The sequence below is a fragment of the Petaurus breviceps genome, unplaced genomic scaffold (assembly GCF_028583685.1).
Source record: "Petaurus breviceps papuanus isolate PSGF00001 unplaced genomic scaffold, PetGlider_PUasm1.0 98, whole genome shotgun sequence".
NCBI lineage: Eukaryota > Metazoa > Chordata > Mammalia > Diprotodontia > Petauridae > Petaurus > Petaurus breviceps.
Genome location: NW_027187460.1, coordinates 663,180 through 675,517, shown reverse-complemented (window position 1 = coordinate 675,517; position 12,338 = coordinate 663,180). Strand labels below are relative to the sequence as shown.

The window sequence follows — 12,338 nt, the reverse complement described above, 5'->3', positions numbered from 1 at the left end:
TTGTGAGGAAGCTTCTGGTTTTTGTTTTTAACATGAGGCCTCACTGTCTCTCTCTGCCACTGTTATTCACTGCATCCTCTGGAGGCCAACCAGAGTAAGCTAATGTCTCTTACCCATCACAGTCCTTTGAATACTTGAATATAGCTATCATGTCTCCCCTAAGTCTTTTGTTCTCTAATCTACCCCTGTCACCTCAAGTGATCTTCATGGGATAGGGCATCAAGATGCTCTGTTACCCAGGCCATTGTTCTCTGTATGTCCTAAAGCTGGTCAGTGTTCTATTTAAAAGGCATGGCTTAGAAGGAAAGGCGATGCTCCAGGAGCGGTCAGACCAGGGTATAGGATGGCCAGGCTATCATGATGCCATGCCTCTCTTAACCTGTCCATCCAGCGAATGATCATATTGATTTTGAGCGTGTGGGTATGTGTTTCTCTGCGATGTCACCCTCTTGGCTCACAATGAGTACACTAAAATGCCAAGTTATAGCAGGGTTTTTTCCTTCATGAAGTGACCTGCAAGGAAGGTCACTGAAGCACAGACAATAACATTCTCAGGGAGGGTGAATTCAGGATGCCTTTGGGCAGACACCATATGACCATTTGTCGGGTATGTTGTAATGACTACAGGTTTTCAGATAGGAGTGGGTACAAAATAGCCCCTGATGGACCTTCCACTTCAGAGATTCTACAATTCTCAGATGAGTGGTCTGAGTTCTAGTCTTGACTATGACCCTTACTTGCTATTAGCTGTGTTATCCTGGACAAACAACATAAGTCTGTTTTCTGCCCCATCCTAGTCCCTCATCTCCATTTGTACTGTTTCCCTTGGTCATCCTGTCGACTCTGATGAATTTGTCGATCCTCTCTATGCAGATGGATCTCAGATCTATTTATCCAGCCCCAGCCTCTCTCCTGGCCTCCAATCTTGGATCTCCAACCACTTATTGAACATTTCAGGCTTACGTCCCATAGATATTAAACTTAATAGGTTCAAAACTGAATTTATCTCTCCCCTGTCTTCTTCCTCACTTACCCAGTGCCATGAAGGATACCACCATCCATCTAGTCACATAGCTCTCCACTGAGGTGTCATCCCCAACTCTTTACTCTCTCTTGCCCCCTCCTCATATATAATCTGTTGCCAAGCCCTATTGTTTATAAGTTTATAACATCTCTCGTTTATGCCCCCTTCTCTGATGCTTCCACCACCCTGGTACATCCTTTATTATTTCATGCCTGGATTATTTCTTTTTTTAATTTATTTTTGTATAATATTGTATTTTCCCCACAATTATATGTTGAAACATTTTAAGCTTTTTTTTTAAGTTTTGAGTTCCAAATTCTATGACCCCCTTCATCCCTGTCCTCTCCCCATCCCTGAGACAGTAAGCGAAAGAAAGAAGCAAGGAAAGAAAGAAAGAAGGAAGGAAGGAAAGAAACAAACATACAAAGAGAGAGAGAGAAAGAAGGAAAGAAAGAAAAAGAAAAGGGAAAGAGAAAGAAAGAGAGAAAAAAGAAGGAAAGAGAAAGAGAGAAAGTAAGGAAGAAACAAAGGAAGGAAGGAAAAAAGGAAAGAAACAAAGGAAGGAAGGAAAAAAAGGAAGGAAGGAAGGAAGGAAAGAAGGAAGGAAGGAAGGAAGGAAGGAAGGAAGGAAGGAAGGAAGGAAGGAAGGAAGGAAGGAAGGAAGGAAGGAAGGATAGCAAGGTTTAGTCATACCTGAATTATTTCAATAGCCTGCTAGTTGGTCTGCTTGCAACAAGTTTCTCCCTGCTTCAGTCCATTCTCCACTCAACTGTCAAACTGATCTTCCTAAAATACAAATCTGACCACATCACCCACACACCACCTCCATTCAATCAACTCCAATGGGTCTTTATTGCCTTCAGGATCAAATCTTTCATTTAGCTTTTAAAACCCTCCATCATGCCAACTTCTCCTTCCAGTCGTCTTACACCTTACTTCCCATCACACATTCTGTGATCCAAAGACACTGGTCTCCTGGCTGTTCCTTCATAAGACACCCCATCTCTGGACTCTGGACATTGTGACCCCATGTCTGGACTCTGGGCATTGTGACTGACTATTCCCCAGATCTGAAAGGTTTTCCCTCCTTCCTGGCTTCCTTCAATTCTCAGCTAAAATCTCACCTTCTACAAAAAGACTTTATCCTCTTTTATCTTAGTGCCTTCCCTCTGAGAGTATCTCCAATTTTACATATATACATATATAGTGTGTATGTACATATATACAAATGTAGATATGTATATATGTATGTGTGTGTCTGTGCACATATATATATATATATATTTCCTATTTGTACATAGTTGTTTGCGTGTCATTTCTCATCTTAGGCTATAAGCTCCCTAAAGGCAGGGTGTATCTTTCTTTTCTTTGCATTCCCAGTCCTTAGAACAGCAAATGGCATATAGTAGGCTCTTAAAACATGCTAGTTGACTGATTGATTCAAAAGAAGAGGATATTGGACTGATTTTAGGGTTTATATCTGAGAGAAGACTTTCTGGCCATCTAGTTCAACCCTTTATTTTTAGAGAAAGTAACTGAGGCTCAGAGAAAGAGAATGTATTATGAAATGGCCAGAGTTCATAAGAATGTAGATTTAAAACTGGAAGGGAGGACAGAGCCAAGATGGCGGAGTAAAAGCAAGAACTTGTCTGAGCTCCTGCTCCAACCACCTCCAATACCTGCAAAATATGACTCTAAACGAAATTCAGAACTATAGAGTATAGAACCCACAAAGTGACAGAGAAAAACAAATCTTCCATTGAAGGCAGCCTGGAAGGCTGACAGAAAAGGTCTATCACACCAGACTGGGAGCCAAGTGCGGTACCATATGAACTACTTGCTACCAGACCCAGATGGCCCTGACCAGCAGCACAGAACATCCGGAGCAGACTTCAGGAGAGTGCATCACCAACAGCTGTGGCAGTTTCCAGACTTCTCAACCCATAAATGCCAAAGAGAAAGTAAAAGGTCAGTGGGGAACTCTGTTGGAACTGGTCTGGCCCCTGTCCCTGGGGCAAGAGGTGACAGAGGCACGGCGGCTGCAGCTGCTGTCATGTGGCTGCCTCTGGAGCTCCTGGGCTACAGATCATAGGGGGACCAAGTGACTATTCATAGGGTAATCGCTCTTGCTTTGATCTGCTTGGACCTAGATTGTGGTCTTGGGTGGTGGTCTTGAGATGTGTGGCCAGTGTGCCAGAGCTTGGGGTGTCTGTACAGAGAGCATGCCCTCCTCATAGCTCTGATAAAATGTGAAAAAACCCCAGCAATTTGGAACACAGCTCTCTCCACTCTGGAAGCAGAGTTCTACTGAGCAAAAGAGCTCAAAAGTCAAGTAATTGGCTGGCAAGATGAGCAAGCAGAGGAAGCACAATCAGACCATAGAGTCCTTTTTGGGGGACAAAAAGGATAAAAACATGGAACCAGAAGAAGTCAACAAAGTCAAAACTCCTGCATTAAAAGCTTCCAAGAAAAAGATGAATTGGTTATAGGTCATGGAGGAACTCAAGAAGGATTCTGAAAATCAAGTAAGAGAAGTGGAGGAAAAATTGGGAAGAGAAAGGAGAACGATGCAAGAAAATCATGAAAAGCAAGTCAACAACCTGATTGAAGAAAATAACACCTTAAAAAATAGACTAAATCAAATGGCAAAAGAGGCCCAAAAAAATCAAGGAGGAGAAGAAGGCCTTAAAAAGCCAAATTGCCTAGATGGAAAGGGAATTTCAAAAACTCACTGAAGAGAATAATTCTTTCAAAATAGATTGGAGCAAATGGAAGCTAATGACATTATAAGAAACCAAGATACTCTAAAACAGATAAAAACAAATGAAAAAATAGAAGGCAATGTGAAATATCTCACTGGAAAAACCACTGACCTGAAAAATAGATCCCAAAGAGATAATTTTAAAATTATTGGACTACCTGAAAGCCATGATCAAAAAAGAGCCTAGAAATCATCCTTCAAGAAATTCTCAAGGATGGTTGCCCTGATATTCTAGAACAAGAGGGCAAAACAGAAATTGAAAGAATTCACCAACTGCCTCTTGAAAAAGATCACAAAAAGAAAACTCCTAGGAATATCATAGCCAAATTCCAGAGTTCCCAGGTAAAGGAGAAAATATTACAAGCTTTCATGAAAAAATAATTTCAGCATTGTGGAAATACAATCAAATTAACACAAGATCTAGCAGCTTCTACACTAAGGGATTGAAGGACTTGGAATATGATATTCCGGAGGTCAAAAGAGCTAAGATTAAAACCAAGAATCACCTACCCAGCAAAACTGAGTATAATGCTTCAGGGGAAAATATGGTTATTCAATGAAATAGAGAACTTTCAAGTATTCTTGATGAAAAACCAGAGCTGAACAGAAAATTTGACTTTCAAATACAAGAAGCAAGAAAAGCATGAGAAGGTAAACAGGAAAAAGAAATCATAAGGAATTTATTAAAGTTGAACTGTTTACATTCCTACATGGAAAAATGATAATTGTAATTCATGAGACTTTCCTAAGTATGAGGACAGTTGAAGGGAATATATATATATATTTATATATGTATGCATACATATATATGTATGTATAAGAGGGTGCATGTATGTATAAATACACATGTGAGTATATGTATGTATATGTGTGTACATGTATACATAGACAGAGGGCACAGAATCAGTTGAATAGGAAGGGATGATATCTAAAAAATAAAATTAAGAGGTGAGAATGGAATATAATGAGAGAAAGAGAGATAGAATAGGGTAAATTATCTCATATAAAAGAGGCAAGAGGAAACTATTACAATGGAGGGGAAGAGCAGGAAGGTGAAAGGGAATAGGTCAACCTTACTCTCATTGAATTTGGCTTAAGGAGGGAATAACATACACACTCATTTGGGTATCTTACCCTACAGGATAAGAGGGGGGGATGGCAGAACAGAGGGTAGATTGGGGGAGAGGGTAATTAGAAGCACATATGCTTGAAAAGTGACAGGGTCAAAGTAGAAAATAGAATAAGTGGGGGGTGGGATAGGATGGAGGGAAATATACTTAGTCTTTCACAATATAACTACTATGGAAACGCTTTGCGTAACTGCACATGTACAAATCTACACTGAATTGCTTGTCTTTCCAGTGGGGGCGGGTGAGGACAGAAGAAGGGAAAGAATCTGGAAATCAAAGTTTTAAAAACAAATGTTAAAAAAAAATTGCTTTTTACATGCAACTGGGAAATAAGATATCCAGGCACTGGGGTATAGAAATCTATCTTGCCCTACTAGAAAGTTAGAGGGGGATTGGGGAGGGTATAAGAGAGAACAGATTGGGGGAAGGGGTATTCAGTAGGCTCGCTATCTTGGGGTGGGGGGTAGGGGAAAGATGGGGAGAAAATTTGTAACTCAAAATCTTGTGGAAATGAATGTTGAAAACTAAAAATAATTTTTCTTTTAAAATGGAAAGGAACTTGGAGGTCATTTAGTCCAATCCACCTCATTTTCCAAATGAGAAACCAAGTGTCAGAAAGGTTGCATGACCTGCTTCAAGTCACAAAGGTATTAAATATCAGAGCCAGGAATCCTATATTTCCAAATCCAGTGACCTTTTCCATATACCCCAGTGCACTTTGTCATTTTCTCATCCCTCCTCCAAATTCCCTATTTCTGTTGAGGGCCCTACAACCCTTCCTGTAACCCAAGCACAGAAGCCTGAAGTCCTCTTGGATATCTCCTCTCCTTCACCCCCATCCCCCTTCCTCCCTCCATATTCAATCAGTTCATCAGAAATGTTGTGAGGAAAGGGGCTTCTAGCTAACTGTGAATTGACCCAGAGCCCCCAGAATTGTGTCCTGTGGACCTCTTCTCCTTGCCTTCTATGTGGTGAATGGCTCAGGCCTGTACTTTACAGTTTCAAAGCCCATCCCAGGTTGATCTGACCTAAAGGTGTAGTTTCGGGTCTTGTAGTACTCGTCCCATTGGTGATGTTGGTATTGTTCAAAGCAGATAATGCATCCATATTAAACTCAGGGGTACAGTCAGAGCATAAGATGGCCAACATTATAATACCCAGTAGAGTCTTCATTTTACTGTATCTCAGTCTGTGAAAAAAGATTGGATCAGTCTGGATCACCATGTTTTGCAGTTGTTTAAGCTAATGTCGCACACATCTGTTGGATGTTTGGTTGGTTGGTTACTATTTTTTTTTAAAAGGAAAGAGCAATTAAATGGGATCGTGCAATCACAAACTATCAGACACCTATGTGGCAGGTACTGTGCTAAGTGCTTTATAAATTAGTTTTTCATTCGATCCTTATAACAACCCTGAGAGGCAGGTGTTGCCATTATCGACATTTCTACAATGGAGGAAACTGAGGCAGACGGAGGTTAGATAACTTGGCCAGGGTCATGCAGTGAGAAAGGGTATGGGGCTGGATTTGACCTTAGGTCTTCCTGACTCCAGGACAAGTGCTCCTTGGCACACTAAACATTGAAGTTCACAACACGGCCAGAGAGGTGGAAAGTTCTGCCTTTGACTGTAAAGGCAAGTTCCACTAGCAAGACACCCAGAGCATACGAGCTTTGAGAACCATGGTGCTGTAGGAAAAGACAAGGGGCAGGAATTATCTTTCCTGTTTTATAGATGATAAAACTAGCCCCACAGTGGCCATGTATATAAAAATATTTTAAGAATATTTATTTTAAATTGAATCACTCATGGTCATGCCAGGAGTCAATGATTAGAACTCAGGTGGCTGACTACCCACAATGGGGAATCTTTCAAATGCAGTAAATCCCTTGTCTCTTTCTAGGGGACTGTGATATGTCCTCAAAGACACACTGAGGAAGGAAATGTAGTGAATGCTGGACTTGGGCTCAGAGGTCAGAGATCTGTAACTCCTGACTCCTACTTTAGCTGTGTGACCCTGGGCAAGTCCCTTCTCTTCTCTGGGTCTCAATTTCCTCCTCAGTAAAATGAGATGGTTGGACTAGACACTCTCTAATGGGATTCCCAGCTCTAAACCTCAGGGCCCCAGGAGGATCTAGGCCATCCCCTTCCCTTCCTTAGGCCTAGCCAGAGTCCACTATAAACTTGGTCCAATGGTGCTGCCAGAGTCAGAAATTGTCCAACCATACCCGAGCACCGTGCACTGTCTGGTCCCATGGCACCCTCCGTCTCAGTGCTGCTCCCTGGGCTCCTCCCCAAGTGTATGGCTTCCTGCAACCAGAGGAGGCAGCTTGTCCTGGGAGCAGTTACCCCACCCCCTCAGTCTGAGCACATGGAGAGCTATAGAAAGTCAGTTGGAAGGGCTCTTATCTAGGATAGACTGGCAGTGGGGGTGGGGTCAGAGCCAGAAGGCCCTGAGAACCAAGGGGGCCTGAAACCAGAGGATGCAGTGGGGACTTTAGAGCAGAGGGTGTCAGGTCCAGAAGGGACGTTGGAGCAGAGAATGTCAAAGCTGAGAGGAACATGAGAACACAAATATTAGAGCTGGAAGGAATTTTAGAATTTAGGGTATAAACTGTCATAAGTGACAGGGATCTCAAAGCCCACTTGGTTCAAATTACTCATTTTAAATGTGATACCTGGCATTTCTAGCTACCTGGAAGGACTGTATCTCTAAGTTCCTTTATTTAATAAAGATGATCCATCTATAGGAAAAAGTAGAGAAATTAGACCCATTACACTTTCCCCAAGCTTACCTTTAAAAAGCATACATTCCTCTATGGATATTCTATTCACAATGGACTCTAAACTTTGGGGACTTGAGTATTACAGAATTTCTGTGGAAGACAGATTTTGTTCCATCTTTGCAGTTTTTGTTTCTGTTTTTGTTTTTCAAATCAAATGCTTTATTAACTTCTGGTTTCATCATTCATTTCCTCCAGATTTTGGGTTACAAATTTTCTCCCCATTTTTCCCCTACCCACCACCCCAAAATAGCAATTCCACTGGATATCCCCTCCTCCAATCTGCTCTCTCCCATATCTTCTCCAATACCTGCTTTGACTTTCCAGTAGGGCATGGTGGATTTCTATGCCTCAGTGCCTGTATATCTTATTTCCCAGTTACATGTAAAATAATATTAATAATATATATATATATTTAAACATTTGATTTTAAAACTTTGAATTCTAGATTCATTCCCTTCCTCCCTTGTCACCCACCCTTACTGGGAAGATAAGCAATTCAGTATAGGTTGTACCTGCATAGTTATGCAAAACATTTCCATAGTGGTTATATTGTAAAAGACTAACTATATTTCCCTCCCTCCTATCCCACCTTCCACTTGCTCTATTCTCAACTTTGATCTTGTCCCTTTTCAAAAGTGGGTGCTTCCAAATTCCCTCCCCCCCAGCTTCCCCTCCCTTCTATCATACCCCCTCCCATCTCCTTCCTGCCTACTCTCCTGTAGGGTGATACCTTATTTAGTGTATATGTCATTATCTCCCTAAGCCAAATTCAATGAGAATAAAGTTGACCCCTTCCCTTTTGCCTTCCTGTTCTTCCCCTCTATTGTAACCATTTTCCCTTGCCTCTTCCATATGAAATAGTTTACCCCATTCTGTTTCTCCCCATCTCCTCTCATTATATTCCTCTCTCACCTCTTAATTTCACCTTTTAAGTATCATCTCTTCCTATTAAACTGGATCTGTGCCCTCTATGTATACCTGTAAACATATATACACACATTCACATATGTATTCCTACGCCCATATACCCTCCTATGTAGACATATATATGTATATATTTCTATTCCCTTCAACTATTTTCATACTGAGAAAAGTTTCATCAGTTACAATTATCGTTTTTCCATGTAAGAATGTAAATAGTTCAACTTTGATAAGTTCCTTATGATTTCTTTTCCCTGTATATTGTATCATGCTTCTCTTGCTTCTTGTATCTGAATGTCAAATTTTCTATTCAACTCTGGTTTTTTCATCAAGAATGCTTGAAAGTCCTCTGTTTCATTGAATGACTATATTTTCCCCTGAAACTTAATACTCAGTTTTGCTGGGTAAGTGATTCTTGGTTTTAATCCCAGCTCCTTTGCCCTCCAGAATATCATATTCCAAGCCCTTTGATCCCTTAGTGTAGGAGCTGCCAGATTCTGTGTTATCCTGATTGTGTTTCCACAATATTCAAATTGTTTCTTCCTGGCTGCTTGTAATATTCTCTCCTTGATCTGGGAATTTCGGAACCTAGCTATATTCCTAGGAGTTTTCTTTTTTGGATCTTTTTTCAAGAGATGATCTGTGGATTCTTTAAGCTCTATTTTGCCCTATGGTTCTAAAACATCAGGGAAATTTTCCTTGATAATTTCTTGAAGGATGATTTCTAGGTTCTTTCTTTGATCATGGCTTTTAGGTAGTCCAATAATTTTTAAATTATCTCTCCTGGATCTATTTTCCAGGTCAGTGGTTTTTCCCAATGAGATATTTCACATTGCCTTTTATTTTTTCATTTGTTTGTATCTGTTTAATAGCATCTTGATTTCTCATAAAGTCACTAGCTTCCATTTGCTCCAGTCTAATCCTGAAGGAATAATTCTCTTCAGTGAACTTTTGAGATACTTTTTTCCATCTGGCAAATTCAGCTTTTTAAGGTATTCTTCTCCTCATTGCCTTTTTGAGCCTCTTTTGCCATTTGAGTTAGTCTATTTTTTAAAGTGTTATTTTCTTTACTCAGGTTGTTGACTCTTATTTCATAATTTTCTTTCCTTTTTCTAATTTCTCTTCCCAATTTTTCCTCCACTTCTCTTATTTGCTTTTCAAATCCTCCTTAAAGTCCTCTATGGTCTGTAACTAGCTCATATTTTTTTTGGAAGCTTTTGGTGCAGGAGTTCTGACTTCATTGTCTTCCTTCTGTTCTATGCTTTGATCCTTTTTGTCCCCAAAATAGGAGTCTAATGTTGGATTCCTCTGTTTGCTTTGTTTCCCTCATTTACTCATGTTGCCACTCAATTACTTGACTTTTAAGCTTTTTGCCCCAGTAGAACTCTGCTACCAGACAGGGAGCTTCATACCAAACACTGGGGTTTTCTCAGCTGTCGAAGGTATTAGTTGGGTGCCCTCTCTGAAGCCTCCACATGCTCTGGCAAGCTGGTCACATACCCCAGGACCTCCACCCTAGACTGCAATCCAGATCCAAGCAGGTTAAAGCAAGAGTGATTACCCCTCAGACTGATTGCTTGATCCCCCTACAATCTGCAGATCAGGAGCTGAAGCAGCTAAGTGTGGCTGCAGCTGCAGGGCCAAGGTTCCTCAGTGGCTTCTCGCCCTGGGGGCAAAAGCCGCCACACTCCCAACTACTGGATTCCAAAGTCTGCACTGCACTGCCTTCTCACTTTGTCCTTATCATCTATGTTTTGATAATTCTGGAAACCGCCACAGCTACTGGTGATCTGAAGTCCTTCCATCAGGTGTTTGGTCAGGTCCACGCTGGGGCTAAAACCTCCAGCTCTGGGGGGCTGAGCTCCCAAAGTGCCACGCTGGCTGCTAGCTGCCTGCTGGGCTGTCCTCAGTGGGGGGTTAGCTTCTCTGTGTCATTTTGTGGATTTTGTAGTTCCAAAATTTCTTCAGATTCACCTTTACATGAATTGGGGGAGGTAGAAGCCAGAGCCCTGCAGAAGTCCTGTTTCTACTCCACCATCTTGACTCTGCCCCTTTGCAGTTTTTTTTGCATATAAATATGCACCTCTAGTAAAGGCTTCCTCTGGTTTTTGTTTTTGTTTTTTTTTGCTTTTTGGAGGGCAATTGGGGTTAAGTGACTTACCCAAGGTCATATGGCTAGTATTTGTGTTAAGTGTTTGGGACCGAATTTGAACTCAGGTCCTCCTGACTCCAGAGCCAGTGCTATATTCACTGCACCACCTAGCTGCCCCAAAAGCATCCTCTGTTGAAACGTCATACTATGAAATTGGCCCTGGGTTTTCAAAGGCTCCTATTATATGACAAGGCACGTAGTAGGTACTTAATAAGCGTACATTGAATTGAATTGAATCAAAATGTCAAGAGAACTAGAGGAAGGCTACTAGTTTGTTATGTTGACTTCCCATGAAGAATTATAGGGTCATAAACCTGTATCTAGTAGTGCTCACTTTGGCAAGGTCACAGATCCTTCAAGTGTTGCCATGTAAGCATGCTACCATGCTTAGGTAAATCTATGACCTCCTTAATGTGGGTGTTCCTTTTGGTGATATAGATGGAAACCCATCTCTCATCTCATCCTGTGAGACTTTGTTCTGTGACCTGTAATTCTTCATCAGGAATCTATCCAACATGCTGAGTACTGATCTCTTAATATTTCAGTTCAATTCAGTAAAGACTTATGAAGTGCCTACTATTTGTCGTACCCTCTATCAATGGTTTAATATAAGTTATTCATTGTTCTCATTCCATAACCAGCTCACCTTTTCCCCCAATCAAACATGTTTCTGATGACATCCTTGTTCTGTTTCTCTTGTACCTTGCTTGACTGATAATATGTTGCAGATTCACACCCATTGCATGCTTCTCCATTACCCTTTGGGTGACTACATTTGAGTGACTCTGAGATTCCCTGACTAGTGGCCAGGTGTAGCACCAATGCAATAGTTCCAGTGCACACAATCACTATAAATAGACCTTTATGGTGCTCAATCGCAAAATAAAACAGACTCCCCATATAGAGGATAGAAGCAAAACCATTCAGACTCCAGAAAACCAAATCCCAAAACCAGTAAACTATTTTCATGATAGTAGCAAAGAAGTTAATAAGCTATAACAGCACAGAGAGCCACGGTGTCCTTTAGCCTTCCCACAAACCAATATTTTACTTACAAGCCCACTGACTCCCTGGGCCTGCTCTTTTCCTCTCTAGCTAGCTCTAACTCCCAGCTTCCTGTGGGCTCTGCTCCACCCTTCAGCAAACCTCTCCCACCACAGGCTCCATGTGATTACATTCAGCCTGTTAGGGGGAAGACTTTATTTTCAAAGCAGGGAAGGTCTTCAAATTCACTTAGGCTTATTAAGGGGCAAGGAAGATCTTCAAATTCCCGTTACCATTACACCAGGAAGTATTACTGGAAGGGCAGAACTGTTTAGAGAGACCTTTCTTTCAGGGAGAGGCTCAAGCTCATTGAAAACTTGGCTCAGGGGGGCAGTTGTGTGGTGCAGTGAATAGAGCACCAGCCCTGGAGTCAGGAGGACCTGAGTTCAAATCCAGCCTCAGACACTTGACACACTTACTAGTCATGTGACTTTGGGCAAGTCACTTAGCTCCAATTGCCCTCCAAAAAGCAAAAAAGAAAAGGAAAAGAAAGGAAAGAAAGAAAAGAAAAGAAAAGAAAAGA

General features: G+C 41.3%; 1 protein-coding gene across 1 annotated transcript in view; it reads right to left on the bottom strand.

The window, feature by feature from the left end:
- The window catches only part of LOC138156006 (lymphocyte antigen 6D-like), a 14,719-nt gene extending 8,631 nt beyond the window's left edge, over positions 1 to 6,088 (bottom strand). Inside the window, exon 1 of the mRNA XM_069081292.1 lies at positions 5,944 to 6,088. Coding sequence (XP_068937393.1) covers positions 5,944 to 6,088 — 145 coding nt within the window. The remainder of the gene's footprint in view (positions 1 to 5,943) is intronic.
- Positions 6,089 to 12,338: the final 6,250 nt, after the last annotated feature.